This window comes from Gavia stellata, chromosome Z, assembly GCF_030936135.1.
Source record: "Gavia stellata isolate bGavSte3 chromosome Z, bGavSte3.hap2, whole genome shotgun sequence".
Classification (NCBI taxonomy): Eukaryota; Metazoa; Chordata; class Aves; order Gaviiformes; family Gaviidae; genus Gavia; species Gavia stellata.
Window position 1 is genome coordinate 13,196,992 of NC_082637.1, and position 20,590 is coordinate 13,217,581.

Genomic DNA, 20,590 nt, shown 5'->3' on the forward strand with positions numbered 1-20,590 from the left:
AAACAAAAAAATTCTTGCAAGCTTGTTTCTAGCCTCTATGCATGCCTAAGAAGTACTAGCTGCTGGCACATTGCAAATTATGTTACAAATTTTGGACTATTGCAGAGAAAAATTTGCAGCAGTAAATTACGACTGATAACCCTAAGGGATGTATTTTCCCAGTTTTGATCACAGATTTCCATTTATGTTGGATGGTTCAGAAAAAAAAGAAGGAACACAAACAGAAGCCCTACTCAAAGCAACTAGATAAAAACCAGCTAGTGACGAGCAGCTTGGTTGTTGTTTTCTTGGTTTTGAGGTGTTTTTCTTCTAGATTTCATGTAATTTTGTTGTTTGAGGCCTCGCTGATCCCAGTATCTTGCTTTGTTACGAATTCGGGGCTGACTACACGTGAAGCAGCACTGAGTCTGTATTGACGGCAGCAAGCACTTGCCAATGCCTTTCAGCCTCTGGCAGAAGTGAACTGACAGTTGGTCTTTGCTGCAGGGTAGCCCTATGGTGGAGAAGATGAGAAGAATTAGCTATATTTTGCTGAAAAATTGTTTATATTTCTAGAATTTTTAACTGCTTTATGCCAGACAGTCATGCCTATTAAGGCACTTATTTATGACGGCTTTCTCTTCCTTTGTATTACGGGTCAGCTTGATCCCCCTGAAATTTTAGGACTTTTAAGTGAATAGGTCCTATTAAACTTCACATGACCTTCTGTCTTGGAAAACCCATCACTCTTTTATCACTGTTCAGTAAGGCTTTACTTTTGCAGCAGACATAGCCAATCTATCTTTTTCACTTTAATGTTTCTGCTTTTAAGAACTGCCAGAGAAAGCCTAGCAACAATAATTCCTGAATCTGGTACTTTCACATTCTTGTAATAACGCATTTAAGACAAGTGCAGTGGGCTGGCAGCATGCTGCAGAGCCACGCAGGGCAGGCAGAAGAGCATAGACAAGGCACATGCAACTACATGTTCAGCTTGACTACACTTCAATTTCTGCAGCCCCAGAATAAGCCAAGGACTGGTACTGTATGTATTATGGTGCTGATGGGTCTGTGGTAGCTTTAATAAAGTGAGATGTGTCAGATTAGTTAGATATTACAAAATGGGGGTCCTCAGCTGCAAGAAGAGATGATAAGGGGGAGAGTCAAGGTTTGCAAAAACAGGAAGGTGGTGGATTAGCCAAAAGCAAGGCTGTTGTTCAGCAAATCCCTCAACACTAGAACTAGGGAAACCCAATGAAACTAGTATAAAGGTAGTTTAAAACACATAAAAGCACCTCTTTTCACAGCAGGCTGTGAACCTCTGGAATTTGCTGCCACAGGAGAGGGTGGAAGCAGACAGCATTGCAGCATCAAAAAGGGATGCAACATATTCATGGAAAAAGTTCCATAAATTTAAACTAAAGGGCACTAAAAGGGGTGCCTTTAATAGTCCTAATATGTCAGTTGGGAATGCTGGAGGAATACTGTGGAAATGAATCACAGGACTAAACTGTATTCTCCCTAAGTAGCATCTTCTAATGCCGTTGGGCTGCATGGACCACTGGTCTACCCAGTAGGGCATTACTTACGTTTTACCAGCCCCTTTAGCTTTTATTCAGAGAAATAACTATTACTAATCTGTGTAGGTAGTGCTTATCTGAGTCTGTATTTCTGAACATGAGAGGGACAGGAGATAAGCAGACCAATTCAACCCTCGGGCAAAACATGTGCTGAAGATCTTTGAATAGCAGGAGTGATGCATCACTCTCAAGTGTATGCCTGCACTGCCCTCAGGAGTCAACCTCTTGTCTCATTGCCAGATTGGACCCTTACTGCTGACTTGCTAAGAAGGAAGAATCCTCCTCCAAAAGGCCTTTGAAGGCTCTTCCAGAAGGACTCTGAGCTGTTGCTGTTCTTACCTGAGGGTACCTGCTGGATACTGCAAGTACACAGACTACAGATAAAGATATCCTTCTGTAAGCTTCCTCCCTCCTCTGCCACTTCTCTTCTGGGCTATTAACCATCTACACAACTGGGCTCCTGGGCCCTTGAAGGAGAGGGTTATAGGACACCCTAAGTCACAAGAGTATTTCTCTCCACCTCTTCATTTTGGAGAGAGTATCACCCTGTGGGACAATGAATTCCTAGTGCCAAGACTGTATCTGGGTTTACTGCCAGTCAGATTTTTCTTACAGTGTCTGTCTCACTTTGCTTGCTTGCACTCGCAGTCCAGAATTTGCAGTTCCCATAGGGGTATCTGTCTTAAGAAATGGCATCTGTTTGGACTCAGACCATGTCCTTCCACAGCCTTCAAGTCCGCCTATGAGTTACCTAAAAGAGGTCAATACAAGCAGACCTATTCATTTAGTTGTGGCATCATAAATTAGGGATGCATGCTCAGAGAACTGCCTTCCCCATCATGGCAACAAGGCCAGCAGGGCTGGAGAACATGACAACATGATTCTGCCAACAGTGCAGCTGAGCAGTAGCAGGTTAGGCTGACCTATAATTACTGAGCCTGTAGCATTCACAACAAGCTGATAAATTGGGTCAGCTCCCAGTTTTTGCAGAATCTCAGCACAAATGGAGACCTTTTTGGAAACTGTCTTACGCAGTTTATTATCATGTTATCAGTTATTATCATACCTGTACTTTTCCTGCACTCTTGCAGATTGCACTTCTGATACTCTGGGGACTTGGGTTTATCCACACACATACTGTCATCTTCGGTTTCATTAGTTTCTACATTCATGCACTTCACAGTTCTTTGCTGAATGCCCCCTCCACAAGAAACAGTGCACTGAAAGAGAGTAATTTTAACATATGTAAAAGTCTTTTACATGGAAATTGTGTAATATAACAATATTTGAGCTGTAATGTGATGGGAAGCTAAAAATGCCATATGATCCAGAACCAATGAAGCTGAAGTACTTTCTGTACTCTATTCTCCATCCAGACACGTCCATGGTGCATTGTGGCCAGATTCGGAAGGATACAGAGAAGTGGTAAATAGAATAAATACAGCATCTGGGAATGTGTAACGCGGGTCAGAGGACTGTTTTCTACAGAGGAAGATGAGGATGATCTGAAATGCCAGTTCTACAAAGTAAGAGAGTAGTAATCCAGATTAGTACTGGACACTGACATTTTTTGTTTCCTGTGTTTTCTCACCATCTAAATTAAACATGAATAATCAATTGCAATGTTAGGTCCAAACTGAAGATTTAAGAAAAGCTCAGTGAGATCTTTTTTCTTTGGTGACATTTACACTGTGGTTGCCCTTTCTCTGTGACCACAAAACAACTGCCAGCTGCTTGTTCTGGCTGCACACAGATGGCCATAAAAACCGAACATTTTCAAAACATGTTCTTGTACTATTCTATAAATGTACTTAATTCTTCTGACATCCCAGAGTGTCTGAGAATTCCAGTTAATTTTAAATTCTTTTTCTCTTCAGATAAATAGTGGCCAGGAAGATAAATACTTCCACAGAGACAGAATGCCAGATAATGAAGTGCAAGAGATGAAGACAGGACTGGTACCTCTTTAATTTTTCTGCAAATTACCCTCTCTCTAATGTATATCTCTGTGCATAAGACACAGTATTACTGGTGTGAAGTACATTAAAAGATCTTAGGTACTCTCGTGGCAACTTTAGATTAATGTTTAAAATACTTTTATTATAAAGTAAAATAAATGGGATTAATATATCAGTAAAACAGTTGCTATGCATTTTGGTATTCAGTTGCTAATTTTATGCATGTCCCAACATTTTCACTTCCATATTCAAGTGTTAGAGTTACACTAACTCTACATTACATTACATTCATATCCCATCTAATGGCTTTGTGTCAAAAACAACTCATTAAGTTTTATGTGTTAAATGACTCTCCATTGTTTCCTTATTTGTGGCTCCTGGATTTGGTGTTCTTTCAATGCTCTTTTCTGCTGTGATGAGTATTTGTAACGGATGAATACGGTTATTAAGGAAACTGGAGGGAAAGGTTTATTAGATATACCAGTTTCTTTATAATTAAACATGTATTGCAGATACGGGAAGGTTCCCCAAAGATACACCTCATATTTGTCAATTAGATTTCCAGATGCCAAAGTAGAAGGCTATCGGTCAAAATTCAGAATTTCTGTTTGTGTGGGCAAGACCAATATTCCACAAAGTTGCTTTAAGGGTCACCCCCCTCCCCTCCCCCAATAGTCTTGAACAGTGGAAAATTTCAGATGAGGAATGGAAGAACGTCAATGGTATCTCCTATTTTATTAGAAAAGGGAAAAAAACCCAGCCCTCCAACAATATCTAACGCAGCAACAAAAAGTAAAAGCTACAACGTCTATCACCTGAAGGAACTGAGATGGGCTGGCTCTGAAATGTTTAGTAATATTTTCAAAAGATCTCCCATTATAGCTCCAGCTGTGCATAAGAAACTGTACTTGCCATAGGCACTGAGGTTCACAGACAAGTGGATAATATGAGGCCAACTCATGACAACAAATAAAACAAAAGAGAACTGAATCCTACCGGGCTCCAAGCCTGGTTAATCCACTGCGTACAAGGTTGCCTGTTACATGATGCAATGGCATTAGGTTTTTTTGTCCAGTCACAGTAGCCTTCTTCTGGGCAGTAGATATGTCGCTTTTGCTGGCCACCACCACACGTTCTTGAACACTAACGAAAGAGGTGCACAAACCCATGAGGAGAGAGGTGGGAATGAATGAGAACCCAGAAACAGACCATAGAGACAGTAGGAAATGTTCTTCATTTAGAAACGTGGAGCCACAGGTAACAAGCAGCATGTCACTGACCCATGTGATTTAGACAGATGTACAGGCTAGCCAGCGTATCAAGTTTTACAGTCCAGATAATGAAGAAAAGCTCTGCACTGAGACATGAGTGATTCTGTGATTCTATGATTCTGTGGTTTATTTCATCATATACTTGGAAAGAGACAGGGAAGAAACCATTATTGATTCAAAATACTTGGGGGAAAGCTGTTCCTGACACGTATTAATGCAAGGAATATAGGACAGCACGGGAGTGGCAACATAGAACCCGCAACACAGAACTGTTCGTGCAGCACCACTGGCAACAGTAACTTCTCTAACAAGAATGAGATTGGAAGTCACATGTCCGCAGGATTAATCTGTAATATTTACTAAAGACAGTACAAGTTCATGAGATGCAACATCTCATTTTTATGAGGTGGTTGGGGACATTAAAATTCATCCAATCCATACAATAAATTAACTATTTGGTAATAAAAGCATCGCACACAGACAGTGACCCAGGTTATTTTTTAAACAGTCTTTTGTCCACATTCTAGTATGACTTACCAAATAATTTTTTACTATTATTCACTAGGTCTGCAGTAGAGCCTGCTTGAAATACACAAATGATTTCGTACTCTGACATGAAAAAAGGCACCAGATATACTTTGAATAATGCATTGTTCCTGTCCTACAAGGAATTGCATCCCTATGGACAAAGGACCAGAGTTGACATCTGATAAATGAACCTTTTCAATCCAATTCTATCCAGTATCATTAGCATGAGGAAAACTGTCAGGGTTTGACAAGTGTTTTTATGAAATATTTTAAGTGGCAAATGGGTGCAATCATTTGGCTACTCTTACTTTTTCAACCCTTGCTGACTGCTCTGATAGAAGACCCACATCCTGTTCTCCTCCTTATTGCAGGTGTGATTTGTCAGTGGCCTATAAGGGAGCAATGCAATCACCTCCCTTGAAATCCAAAAGCATAAGGTCCACAGTGTCATAAACATTGTGGCAGTTTCTCCAAAGCTGCTTTTAGTGGGAGCAAACACTAAAATGTAATCAGACCACGTGCTTTAGCTGACATAAATATGTGCCTGGCTGCCTATGAGTTTGTTGGCACAGATTTATATTACAAAGTGACCCGAAAGTCAGATTTATCTTATGTCTGACGTCAGTCTCTGGTCCCATAAAATTCCAGCCCAAAAGTGTAAAGGAAATTTCTAAATTAATCATAATGAGAAAGCAACATTAAAATGGCAGCAAAAGGGATCAGTCTGAATGAATCAGATTTACTAATCCAGTAGGATAGCTAAAACAAATCTTCTTCAAGGCCATCTGCTTCTCTCTTTCAGGGTATGGTAATTTACAGCTCTAGCTGTGTATCACATGCAATCCTAAAAATGATTCTGGGAAGTCTTACAAATGTCTATGATAATTTTTGCTGTAACCATACACAAGGACTGCAGCGCCTCTGAGTTGGTACTCTGTGTCTTCCTTTGAGTGAAAGTTTACCTAACAGCATGGGATCTAAGAGTCACTGTTAATTCAGAGCTAATTGCTCATTCCCAAAGCTTCTTTTAAAGAGTAATACCTCATTCCAGGGCTCCACGTGCCACTGCAAGCAAGGTTCCACATTACAACTAGTGTTGAGTTGTGGTTTATATCCAAGTAATTGGCAATGAAAAGGCCTTAGAAGTCGCTTTTCACGAACATCAATGCAGTGAACATCTCGGGTCTTGAAACCGCCGTTGCAGTTAGCAGAGCACTGTACACAAAATAGAAAGGGGCATACCTCCAAATGATGCTCTGCTGAGCAGCTGTGCCTTCCCCGGTCACAGAGGAGGAGGACAGCCTGGGCTTTGAGCATCCTGACTCACAGAGGGAATTTCCAGTTTACAATAATAACAATCTGTTGTTAGGCTTAAAAACTGTGGTTTTCATCACAGCAAATCAGAAGACACCATACAAATATTTCCCTTTCTTCACTGGAACATCCGTTAATAACATGAATGCATATTTGATTAGGAAATCTTGACGGCTATTTCCAAAAATGTCATAGCAGAAGAGTCATAATGCAACAAACACAATAGACAAATCCTGTATGCAGGGAAATTGTCAGTTCTTTACTTGTTTCTGAGGGAGGAAGGGAGGAAAGAGGCACAGCTGCATAAGTTGATTTCTCATTCAGCCGTGGGAGAGGTCAGTGTCCATGGCAGCAGATTGCTCAGACTGGCAAAACCGCTCCTCATCTTAGCCCATAGACTTGAGCTGCTGCTGATACCATCAGGAGATGGTGGACTCATCCCACAGCAGCAGTTCCCACCCTCACCTTCCTCACTCCTCCGTGGCAGTAGAAGGATCCATACCCCAAGAGCATCCTGGGCATGAGAGAATGGGAGAGAAGAGACAGACACCCTGAGCCTCACTCACAGCCTATGAAATCGCTTCTCAGCTTGGAGCATTACTGGCGAGCCAAGCAAGCCCCTCCAGCCTCCTGTTTCTCTCCAGTGCTTGCTCCAAGGCCTCATGCAGCAGCACCAGTTTGTGTCCCCACATACCAAAGCCCAGGACCTCTCCTGCTGCTGAGGAATAACTGAATTTTCTACCCCAAGGATAAGGACAAATACACATTTAATTATTTTGCCTTCATCCAGAATTAAAGCAAATTCTACTGACACCACTGAATAACCTCAGATCAGCTTTCATCTTTACCACCATGATGCAATGTAACAACTGATGCTGTTCTCCTTTGCCTAAATAAGCATTCTTCAGTTGAAGAAGAAAACTGAATATAATACTTCCCCAGGAAGCTGAAGGGTGGATGGAAGGGGAGTCCATGTGCTTGTTCACAGAAGCTTCTGTCCCTCTGGATAGAAACAATAGACAGAAGTGACTGTGCAAGAACTGAGTACACACAGCCCCAAAACATGTGCAAATTATATTTTATATTAAACTTAGACTGGAAGATGTAGTCTGCAGCATCTTTCTTTTTGGGGAGGGGAACAATTAGGTAAGAGAAAAAGAAAAGAAAAAGCTTTACTACACTAGCAAGGAAATATAGCCATCTTGCTGTGATAAGGTGACATAAAAATGTTTGAAATGAGTAATGGGAAAAAAAATTGTCACTTCCAAAAGCAAACAAAAAATAGCCGTTTTTATATATGAAATGGTAATTAGGTTTGTATAGTTCAATTGCCAGAAAATAATGGTGGCTAACACAACAGAAATCTGCTAGGAAAAGCCTTTTGTCTCAAATTGGCCTCATAATTGGTCTGACACTTTAAAACATTTGTTTCCTATAACATTCTATCATTAAACCTGATTCGAGCTACTTTCTGTGACATAACTATCATCCACTTGTTGCAAGAGAAATAGTATTTATGAAGAAAAAGTAAAGGTGAAATATGCCCTGCTGCAACTGGGACTGCAGAATGTCTATGTATCATTTAAAATGAATTTTGAAGGCTTAAATGTGGTTATGTAATGCCTTGGCCTTTGCTGGACTTTATAAAAAGTCATGTATTTCATGTACAAATCAATTTTATGTCCAAGAGCTCAATAATATAACACAGGTTTTGTAACTATAATCTTTTTCTTTGTATGAATCTGCCCTCTAGTCCCATGGCAACAACATTGTCTGCAAAAATGATACGTACTGCGAAAGTTTGAGAGATGTATCTTTTTCTTTACTAAATCAACATTATTTCAGATAGAATTTTGTAGTTTTTCTCTTTTGAGTCCTGAAAAATAACCCACTGTTTGCAGCCCCAATTTTAGACAGCATGAAGACCAAATGTAACAAGCTTCAAGAAGTCACCAAAGTCCTCCCAGGTGTTCATCACACGTAATAACAAAAAAGAACTCAAATGCGATTCCTTGGGTTCCACTTACCACCTTGGACACTCTTCTGTCTCTGTCTCCTGGCCAGGCTTGTGTACGTAAGTAGGACCAAATAAGATCCTAGCCATAGCAGGCATTCTCCCCAGTACATTTCTCTTTAGTTTTTGTAATGTAAAACTTAGAGGTTACATGAATCAGGAACAGACCATGCCAGGTAAGACATAATACACAGTGGCCAGGGTGAATAGGAACCTGCCAACTCCCTCTCCCAAATTCCCACTTGCTTCTTAAAATTAGGATATGCCTCTGGAGGCAGAGATCCAAAAGATGCCACATGCAAATAGGTACAGCTTTGCCCAAGGATCTCCACAGAACATGGATGGTGAGCCCTGCTTTAGCTCTAGATGCGAGAGTTAATGAGCACGACCCCCACACAGGAAGAACTGAATTCACAACAGATGCGTTTCCATAAATAACTTAGTCAGGAAATTAGTGCTGAATGGTCAACTGGGAATCATGCATGCATTCACTGAGTAAATAATTATTTTTAAAATGAAGTATTTAGAACTCCCTACTCTTTGAAGTTAGCAAACTTACTGTTCACACACAGCTCTGAATGAAGTTACCTTGCTCCAATTTCCTGTTTTCCAGCTAGCGCATGGGCGCAGATAACATTTTCTTGCAGGATCAGGCTTTTTCATGTGCTGACAGTGAGATGTGTTCCTGCTGCTGCACTCCACGTGTCTCCAGAAAACCCCCATTCCACAGGTAGTAGAGCACTGCACAAGGGTGAGAGGAAAGCTCAGGGGCAAACTTAACATTAGTAAATAATTCTGGAAACAATTCAGGAACCTGAATATAAATAACTAGAGCCATTTTAGATGACCTAGTTTATCTGAGATAAAAGAAGATTTCCAGTTCATTGAAGTCTTACATAAGGTTCCGAAGGAGGTCTTTTTGTTGCTTTGTTAAGAAAATACCATTCTGATTTATACCATGCATTGCTCTTTGGCAAACTCCTGCTTACTGATGCATTCTAAATCTGTACCAGCTGTTCAAATGTTTCCTTCTGTGATCTTTGGGGATCCAATGCAAAATGTCATTGCATCCAGTCTTCAACACTGTTCTCTCTCTATCCCTAATACTGCTGATGAGATATTCAGCAAATTGAGTGCATGATGCTGAAAATCTGAAATAAATTGTGTGAGACTCTTGGGAGAGTCTGGCAGAAAAAGGATTTTTGAAATGATTAATTCAGAAAGTGGCTAAGCATTTCCAACATTTGGGAGGGTTTTAGTGTCTGAGGTAAGAGAATATTGATCATTCCAGTCCAGATCCCAAAAGTGCACACTCTTCACCAAAAAAGTCACTATTATTGTATTCTGAAGCAGGAAAAGGTGAAAAGTAGCTGGAGGCACCCATTTACCTTTTTCTCCCTTGAAAAGGGAGGGACAGTGAACTATATGCATAGTCAAATCCAGCACACGCGAAGCAGCTTGTAGCTGGCATGATAAACAGAATAAATAATCTTGGATTAAGTCAGCAAAATGATGAAGAGTGCAACCACTATTGTGTGGTTTGAACTCCCTACATGGAAGTGAGAGAGTTAAACAGGGAAAACTGAGTAAGTGTCCTTGGAAAGATAAGGAAAGCTAAGATGAAACTAAGGCACGGAAAAAAAACCATTGAAGAGAAAGAGCTGTTACCAGATTCAATCAGAGAAACGGAAAAATGTTTAATGGTCACAACAAAGAAGTTTTGAAAAATTGCACATTATGAAGAGTGTAAATCTGCAAGGCCTCTGCCGCATGCCATCTCCAGCTTCTGAGGACATCTGTCCAAGAGGCCACAAAGATCCTGTTAAAGGGGACTGCGTACCACTGTTTAGTTTTGCATAGTCACATATCTGTCCAAGACAACTTGCGTGTTCAAGAGGATGGACTGTCCTTGTCTTGGTTGCTGACTGTTTGATGGCTCCTCCTAAGTCCTGTTATACCAATCTGACAATGCCAAGACTTTACTGAAGGGCTGCTTAGTCTTAGACCAAAGCCCATTCTGAGCATTCATGAGAAGACGAAAGATAGCTCCAGGGATGATGCTGGGCAGATCATACTTACAAAGCTTTATGTTCTTGTCTGCAGGAGGTGAAACACAGCAGAACTCTTTCAAAAATTGTTGTGTGCAGGTTCAGAGCCAAGAGAGAAAGGCATGATGCTGCAAATAGTACTGGGAGAAAGCTTTAGCTTTCTTGACCACTGTTTCATGTTGCATAAAGGAGACTCATTGTGCTGAAGTTCAGGAAGACCTACTGCTTTTCCCTTTTGTTGTTCAAGAACCAAGACTTCTTCTTGTCACAGTAGATCTCTATTACAGAGGGAGGAAGTGCAGGTGACTTTTCATGACCAATAACAGAGGTGCAGAATGAGCAGATCTGGTGGTAATGGGGTATCTTTGGTACCCAGAAAGCTCTTAGAAAGGGAAAATTGACAGCCCAGAACGACCTGGGAAAGTAGTAGAAAAGAAGTTAAAAGCTAAAGACAGAGGCACTGTTGTCACTGGGCACTGTTGTGCCCTACTCAAGTTAGTGCTCTCCTTTGGGAGGTAAGTGTCAACAGTGTTATGGGACATGCCACACAAATCCATCTCAGTGACTATCACTATTCTTGGGCACTATTTATTTACTAATATAGACATACCCTAAGGAGCAAAGAAATGTCCAAATATTGGCAGTCACTAAAAGAGAAAGATAGAGAGCATAGCAAGAGATTCAACTAGGTGCAACGGTCTTGAAATATCAATGCCTTGGACAGATGTCATCTAAAAACAGGCACAAAGTTTTACTAAGGACAGGTAAATAGAAAGAGCAAAAATAGTCAGAAAATTGTAGACTAAAAATAAATTAAAAGTAATGAACATTAAGAAAAGGTTCTGTGAATGTTAGAATCCAGGTGTGGGGAGGAAATACAAAACTTCTATTTTATGAGAAAGATAATAGCTGACTTATTTACAGAATCACAGAATGGTTGAGGTTGGAAAGGACTTCTGGATGTCATCTTGTCTAACCCCCTGCTCAAGCAGGGCCACCTAGAGCCAGTTGCCCAGGACCATGTCCAGATGGCTTCACAATACCTCCAAGGACAGAGATTCCACAAATTCTCTTTTTCACCACCTTTTCTTGTTCAAACTTGAAAAAAAAAAAGTTAAATATGCCAGGCTTCAAATAAAGTTGATTTTAACAAACAATAGCTTGAACGAGAATAGCAAAAGATTACTAAAACGCTAAAGAATAGTAAAGTAAGTTAGATGCATTAAATATCCTTGAATTGATTTCATCAGTTCTGTGAAACCAAAATGTATTGACCTTACCTCAATATTCATTCAAGTGTTCTTGAATAATCTTTGAACTGCTGAAAATTATTTTTTAAAATAGATTGGGAAAGTCCCAGAGGATTAGAGAAGAACATCTTTCAAGTTATCTTTAGGAAAAGAAAAAAGGCAGATCTGAGGACTAATGGGACACTTCACCTAACTTTACTTCACAAGAATCACAGAATCACTAAGGTTGGAAAAGCCCTGTAAGATCAGCAAGTCCAACCATCAACTAACACCACCATGCCCATTAAGCCATGTGCCACAATGCTTTGTCCACATGCACGTTCCTTGAACACCTCCAGTGATGGTGATTCCCCCACCTCCCTGGGCAGCCTGTTCCAGTGTTTCACCACTCCCTCAGTAAAGAAATTTTTCCTAACATCCAGCCTGAACCTGCCCTGGCACAACTTGTAAGGAGATACAAAAGCAAATTATTAAACAATCAAGGTCAAAATGGTAAATACTAACAAAAATGATAAAGCAATAAAACAGCCTACATGGACCTATCTAGAACAAATTATTCAAGGCAATCTAATATCAGGTCTCTGAGCAACCTGATCTATTTGAAAATGTCCCTGCTTATTGCAGGGCAGTTGGACTAGATGATCTTTAAAAGTCCCTTCCAACCCAAACCATTCTATGATTCTATGATCCTTCTCTGACAGGGGTACCTGGCTTAATTAAAATAGGCAGCCAGCTGATGTGATGTATTTTGACATGATCTCATAGAGCATTCTTTTAGCAAATGGTAGAAATATGGTCTAGGTGAAATAATTACAAGATTGGTGCACAGCTAATTGAAAAACTGTAACAAAGTGGCCCTCAGTGATTCAGTGTCAAAATGAAAAGACATTTCAAATATGGTCTTGCAGGGCTCTGTCCAGAGCCAAGCTCTCTTCAGTATTTTCGTTAACTAACTGAATGATGAAAGACAGCATGCACTTATAACATTTGCAGATGACCCCAAGTTGGGAGAGTTGGCAGGGATGTTGGAGGACACAATCTGAACTGAAAAACATCTCATCAAGTTGAAAAATTGTAAGAAAACAGTAACCTGAAATTCAAAAACATATGCAAAATCCTACATTTAAGGACAACTTTTTGTACATATGTATACACGTATATACACACACGCGCACACATATATACACACCCCAAACAAAACAGAGAACGTCTGCTGATCTAGAAATACTGTATTAAGGGATCCAGGGTTTACAATGGACCACGAATTGAATAAATCAAAATGGGATGGTTACAAAACAAGACAAATCTCATCCCAACATTCACAAAGAAGATCATATATAGTAATTATTCAATTTTATTTGCCAGGTGTCAGCTGGGGCCATACTGAACATGACTGATGAAGAAATATATGATGAAACTGAGCAAAGCCATAGGAGAAAAACAAAGTCACCAGATATTTAGAAAAAACATGGAAGATATGAAAAGAACCAGATTGTTTTGTTTAGAAAACAGATCCAAACCCAGTTATTAAAAAGACAATTATCTTCCATGGTCTGCATATAAAAAATAGAATCTTCATTTTCAGTACAGAAAATGTTGGCTATGTATAAGGAAAATATTTCTAAGGCGGGTAATGAATGACTAGGACAGACTGTAGCATCTCTGTATTATAGACTTCTGCTCTCTTGCAGGCTCTTTCATGCTAGCTGATCTAAATGCAGGTCTTTGGGCATGTGCAGAAGGAAATGCTTCACTTGTCCCACTTGAATATGAGAAGTTAAAGCCATTCCCACCTGGCGATGGGAAGGCATGAGATGAAACTTCAGGCTGCTATCAGGAGTGCATGTCCTGAACAACTGCTGATGCGGTGGTGACAGAGCAGGGGTCTTACCCACTGGCTACATCCAGACAGAGGGCACCAACAGGATCTCGGTGGTCCAGCTGTGCCTCTACTGCCATGGGATACACTAAATCATCTCTTGCTGTCCTTTTTAGCCCTGCATTTCTGCATTTCCTTTAATTTGCATCATTCCAGGTAGACCAGAGAGCAAACAGGTACAGGGAAACAGACCTGTGATAGCCTTCTCCATCAATATTGAGACATAGAGGCAGATCAGCGCAAGAAGGTTTCCAGATCTGGACCCTTGGCTATACTGATTAGCTTGGTTAAAAAAGGCCATCAGAAAAATGAGGTAACTTGTTCAGATACCAAAGTCTCTCACGTTAGGTATCATGATTTGGAGAATATAAAATCCATTAGCATAAAAAGAACTCTGTTTACATAAAAACAGAATTTTACTGTGGGAAGGATATTAAATAGAAGTTTATTCTATATTCTTTTATTATAGTTGCTAGAATTAGGTGGTTGCCCTCTCACCAGCCCTGACCCCACAGAAATTACTCTCTCAGGACACAGCAATATAACAGCACAGAAACCTAACTGTCAAAAATCCTGGTGCTGGGTATTGGTAAAGGAAAGTCAACAGCAACATACAAAAAATAGTACATGCTTTTCTGAGGCCATAGAAAACTCTGCAACCTATATTGCTCCTGCATAGAAGAAGTTACCCAAGTATTATAACCATTCAGCAATGACCAGGGATCAGGGGAAACTGGGACAAGTCATCACCTTTCAGACCAAGTATCTTCCAGGTGCTTTACATCTCAAAAGAGTTTTCAAATTCCCTGTACTTGTTTCATTTACTCAAACAGAAAGACAGTGCTTTCAAAAGTGAGTATTACAGAATGTTAACAGCTGTTTTGATTTAATTTCATTACTGTTAGAAATTAAAAGGTTCATTTTGGCACAGCCATTAACGCAGATAAAATAACTGTTCATTTCTACATTCAAACAAGACTGAGTATAGCACTGTTAATTATCAGCTGCTGTATCCCAAGATACTGTACAACCACAACCACCGGCCTGACGATTCTAACTTCTATGACAACCAGAGAAAATGCTTTTACTTTACCACTGCTACAACCTAGTTCTAATATATGATCACTTAAACTTCAAAAAAAGTGCAGAACCCCATGTTACAATGTCTCCCCATGGACATGTGCTGGACAAATTACAAACCCCGGAGAAGCCAGTTTAACTTTGGACTAATATTCTTATCTTTGCTATTCAAACTGGTTTTACCTGGCAGAATGCTGCTCTGAGTTCGGAGGTATTTGCTTAAAGGTGGATACAAATGCCTATGGTGGGATGAGATACAAAGGCACCACAAAAACCTCTTATGTTAATAGCCAACTAAAAATATGTTTAAGTATTCATGTTATTAATGTGCTTTATACAGTAATAAAGATAGCTTACCTACATGACCCTGGTCACATACTAAGTTAGAAAACACATAATTTAGAAAGAAATTATACATAAGTGAAGGTTATAACATAACAGCACATCTACACTAACTTGCGTTATGTACTTATTTGGAAATACAAGCATATTCATGTGGTGTCTCCAGGGTTCATCTAATAGCTTAATTTTTTGCTGTGCCCTAAAACAAAACTCTTGAGGTATTTCTGGTTGTAGTCAAACCTGAATGTTGTGTTCCTGGAAGAGTTATGCAGTTTCTCAAAATCCATAAACACAGACACTTTCTATGTAAGCAATCTAACATTAGATATTCCAAGGTATGAATTTTTTTGTGTGCCAAGTATTTCATCTGAATGTACGATACTCATTTCAGATAACCGTGACAAACTAAGAAGCTTTATTTCCTCAGCAGTGGCTCAGACAGCTGTTCACACTCCACTTCTTACGAGTTGAAAATAACTTACCTCACTCCAGTTGCCTACTATCCAGTAGGCATCACCAGGCAAACTGTCGGATGTTGTTAGGTAGCTGTTTGGTGTGACATTCATCACCCCATCAGATGTTGCACTTTGGTTCCTGAGAACATGTTCCAGAGCTGACGACTGTGTGCTGGAGGTTATGGTGTCAAGTAGCTTCATTTCCCTTCTGTTGTCAGTCTGGTGTCTTGGTACGTGACCAAACACCGTGGGTGTTACTGTAACAGACGCTTCTTGGGTAGTTACTTCTACAACAGGCACATCAACTTGCAGACTGATATAGTTTGCTGTTGTTGGAAATGCCAGCCCTTGTGCTGCCCTGCTAACAGGAAGGAGTGTAGAAGGTTCTCGGTGATGAGATGCAGGTGTGGGCTGAGAAGTCACACTCTCGTTTTGAAGGACAGGAGAGCTGGTATCTAGGGTTGTGCTCCTGGTTCTGATTTCAGGATTGAGTTCTGTGCTGTAAAGGAGATCAATTGGTTTCTCACTGCTTCCAACTGACCCATCAATGTCATCAGATTCTTCGGTTAAGTAATCATAGCTAGAAGTTATTTCTGGACTACTGGTAGAAGAGGAGACAGGAGTGTCCTCACTTCTTTGCACCTCACTTTGTACAGTAGAAGCTGTCTCCCCTTCAGAAATATTTTCATCATGCCTTATAATTTCAGTGCTTAAGCTATTATGAAAAGGCCGTGAAGTAGTATTTTGGTGTGAACTATTTTCAGTTGAAACAACTGAATAATTGTAAACATCACTTGGTCCAGCAAATTTATTTTGTAATGTTTTGTTGGCTGTTCCTTCTTTTTCTGAGACGTTACCCAAACCAGAGGACGTAGGCAAATAGGGAGTTACACTTTCAGGCTTGGGTATTTTTGTTGTTGTATGGGACCTCGGGCTTGGTATGGGTATTCTGCGAGGAGGACTCCGTTTGGGATTATTACTTGTTTTTCTGATTATGATCTTTCCTCTTCTGGGTGCCAGTGGGGGTATCAGAAATCTTCCAGCAGAAGGACATTGCTGGAGACCGCACAGAGCCTTAGAGTTTGGTCTCTTGGAAGTATCACATGGCTCATCATTATTTTTGGCACAAGTGACATTACGAGTCCTTATTCCACCACCACAAGTAACTGTGCACTGCCAAAGAAACAGAATTAATATATCTCCCCTCTTCATTCTGCTGCACGTGTCAATAAAAATAAGTATAAAATGGCATCTGTTTATAATAAAGAAACATCATTATAAACAATCAATAACAAAGCTTTTCCTGAGGAAGAAGCCCTTCATTCTAGTGATGTTCTCCTATCATGGAGCTCTTTCCAAGTTTTTAGAACAGTAAATGTCACCTTGGGGAAACAGCAGTGAGAAAAAGACTACACAACAAAGAGAAAATATGAAAGTAATATGCTAGAATTTTACTTCTTCATTGAATCACGAAAGTTGTTTAGCCAATACCTTTTCCACCAGGGTTATAAAAAACAGATTAAAAACCTGTCATCAAAAACATACCTGATTGGCTCAGTGCTGGCTACTCACCGTGCCACAAACCTGCTGTGATCATCCATGCAGCTCACAGATCCTTGTTGACTTTATGAAATGGATTTTTCACTCAGTCTTAGTGCAACTACCACACGCTGCCAGGGCTGCTATCATGTCTTTCCAAAACTACAGACTACTGAAAGTAATTAACCTATCTGGCTTCTATTTAAATGGAAGCACTGTTGTGTATAAAGGGTGCTGGAAGCTAAGGAGATGCTGTTTTTCTGTGATGTTTTCCATCCTCAGTCCCACAGGCACAGACATGCCTTCAGCAGCTGTCCCTCCACTGAGGACTTTCTGAAATTTCAACATACTTCTCTGGTTCGAGATACTAAGGCTGGATGACCCGTTGGGTATGAATGGAGATGTTACATACAATCTACGGGAAGAAGTCTTCCTAGGATGTGAGGGAGTCTGACCTGCTAATTCACCTGGCTTAAACCAGGTGCTCAACATGAAGTGATGAACACTCCTGTTGCCAGCACTTTAAAACCCCTGGAATATCTAACCTTTTTTAGAGCTAGTCTAGGTCACGGGGCAGTAGAAACACCAGTGACCTTGTGTTACTGGGGCTCTCTCTGTTGTTAATGCCTGTAAAATACCATCAGCTCTGCAGCAACAGGAGCAGGGAGGAAAGCAGAGTAACCTCAGAGTAGGTAAGTTCATTAGCTAGTCTGTCTGTCCTCCTTGCACTTCCAGCTGTATAGCACATTTAAAGTGCTCAGAGCTATGCAAGTTTACATCAGCTGCAATTTGACCTCAGTTATTCAGTAAAGGATTTTGCTTATTGAGGAAGATAGCAACAACTAACACTATGTTCTTGCTTACACAGAAATACAACATACTTATTTTGTCAGACTTTGCCACTTGGATGATTTAGATGAGCATTTGTGTGAGTTAAAAGGAACATTCAACCTCATAACTTTTTGGGGTAATGGCTGTCTCCCAGAATTAGCTTTGAAAATCTCTGCTTTAGATTACAGCCATGTACTAAAAAGAGATTTCAGAATGGCTACAACACTCTATTCTCATTATCTGCCTAATTAAGTACGTTCAGTTTATACAATACAGAATGATTTTCTAACAGCCAGATGAATTCAGAGCAAAAGGAAGTTTTGCCTGGGTAAAATCTCTTCCTTACGTTTACCAATAAAGAACCTCCTGCAGTTACAAGTCTCCTGACAATCCTGTCATTTGTGCAGGAGAAACAGTCTGTCCTGTGCTCCCTCCCCAGTTTCTACAGGTGTAGAAATTTTTTTTTGTCAGTAACTTGCAAATATAATCCAACAACACATGAGCACCAGCTGTATTCAGTAACAACGTGCCACTTCTGTATAATTGTACTGCTAGGCATGTAATCCCAGTCTCTTTTTTCACAGGCAGTTAAAACATGATAGCTACTCAATTCACAAAACAATCAACATTCAGTGATGAGGGTTTGTGAGCAGCATAAACTGAATTAATACTGTGACAAAATTCTATTAGTTCATTATCTGAATCTGCTCTCAAAAAAGAGTATGGAGAAAGAGGGGAGAGGAGTTTTCAAAAGGGAAAGGGAAAGGGAAAGGGAAAGGGAAAGGGAAAGGGAAAGGGAAAGGGAAAGGGAAAGGGAAAGGGAAAGGGAAAGGGAGTATTTTCAGTTGGAAATGACCTACAATGATCATCTAGTCCAACTGCCTGACCACTTCAGGGCTGGCAAAAAGTTAAAGCATGTCATTAAGGGCATTGCCCAAATGCCTCTGAAACACTGACAGGGTTGGGGCATCGACCACCTCTCTAGGAAGCCTGTTCCAGTGTTTGACCGCCCTCTGGGTAAAGAAATGCTTCCTCATGTCAAGTCTGAACTTCCCCTGGTGCAGCGTTGAACCATTCCCACAGGTCCTATCACTGGATACCAGGGAGAAGAGATCGACACCTCCCTCTCCACTTCCCCTCCTCAGGGAGCTGTAGAGAGCAATGAGGTTGCCCCTCAGTCCCCTTTTCTCCAAACTAGACGAGCCCAGAGCCCTCAACTGCTCCTTATAGGACATTCCTTCCAGCCCTTTCACCAGCTTTGTTGCCCCTCTCTGGACACATTCAAGGACCTTCACATCTTTTTAAATTTTGGGGCCCAGAACTGCACACAGTGCTCAAGGTGAGGTCGCGGGATAATCGCCTCTTTTGACTGGCTGGTTGTGCAGTGCTTGATGCACCCCAGGATGCCGTTTGCCCTCTTGGCTGCCAGGGCACACTGCTGACTCCCATTGAGCCTGCTTCGACCAGCACCCTCAGATCCCTTTCTGCAGGGCTGCTCTCCAGCCACTCCTCTCCCAGTTTATACTTGTGCCAGCATTACTCTGTCCCATGTGCAGAATCCGGTGTTTGTTCTTGTTAAATTTCATCCCATTAATCATTGCCCAATGCTCCTATCTGTCTAGATCCCTCTTCAAGGCATCTTGTCCCTCAAGAGTCAACAGCACCTCCCAGTTTGGTATCATCAGCAAACTTGCTAATGGTGCCTTCAGCTCCTGCATCCAGATCATTGGTCTTGGAAGTTTTGAAAACCTTAGTAAACTTCATTTTTATTGACACCTGAAGTGGAAAATACTTGTTGTGCATTTGTTGTCATGATTGTCAGCTATACTGATAGCTAAACTGCCTGGTTCTGAGGTGAACCACAAGCAAGTTGTACTACAACAGAACCAGAATAAAATAATTTTACAATTTCACATGACTCAAAACCTACTTCTCCCCACTCCAGAAGAAATACCTTAGTGCAACTGCTCCACATGTTGGGGACCCTGAACTCTCCTTGCCTTCAATGAAAAGTGAAGCTGTGAAACACCTGTAGATACCATCAGCATCCTAATTTAAGGAAAGCTAAGAAGCATAAGGTCCTTCCACAGATTAAAACCCATGACAAAGCACATCAAATGAGTGCTCCCTACTAATACTAACAAACATTGCAGAGTATGTTGCAGTTTATTTAAACAAATTTAGTACACTGCAGTCATCATTTTCATGACCTCGCATTCTGCAGTTCATCAGCTGCCAATGAAATAGCACTATATTTAATTAACTCTTGAAGGATACACAGGTATTATAGTGTTTGTTAGGGCTTCAGATTAGTACTAGAAGTAAAAAGCTCATATGCTATGCCAAAACCAGCAGAGTTATGAATGCAAGAGATATGAATGTAAAGAATGTAAAAATGCTTCTTTGTAGGCGTACAGACGTGACACAGAGCCTCCCCCATCTGGTCCACACCCGTAATGAGTATTACACAGATTTTTAGCAAGCAAGAATGCTCTGTTCTACAGTCCCGAAAGCTCAGCAAG

General features: G+C 40.6%; 1 protein-coding gene across 1 annotated transcript in view; it reads right to left on the bottom strand.

Moving 5' to 3' along the window:
- Positions 1-209: 209 nt before the first annotated feature.
- Positions 210-20,590, bottom strand: part of ADAMTS12 (ADAM metallopeptidase with thrombospondin type 1 motif 12) — a 172,742-nt gene continuing 152,361 nt past the window's right edge. Inside the window, exons 19-24 of the mRNA XM_059833625.1 lie at positions 15,726-16,871; positions 9,233-9,385; positions 6,358-6,531; positions 4,514-4,660; positions 2,626-2,779; positions 210-493 (exon numbers count right to left, since the gene is read on the bottom strand). Coding sequence (XP_059689608.1) covers positions 258-493; positions 2,626-2,779; positions 4,514-4,660; positions 6,358-6,531; positions 9,233-9,385; positions 15,726-16,871 — 2,010 coding nt within the window. The 3' untranslated portion in view covers positions 210-257. The remainder of the gene's footprint in view (positions 494-2,625; positions 2,780-4,513; positions 4,661-6,357; positions 6,532-9,232; positions 9,386-15,725; positions 16,872-20,590) is intronic.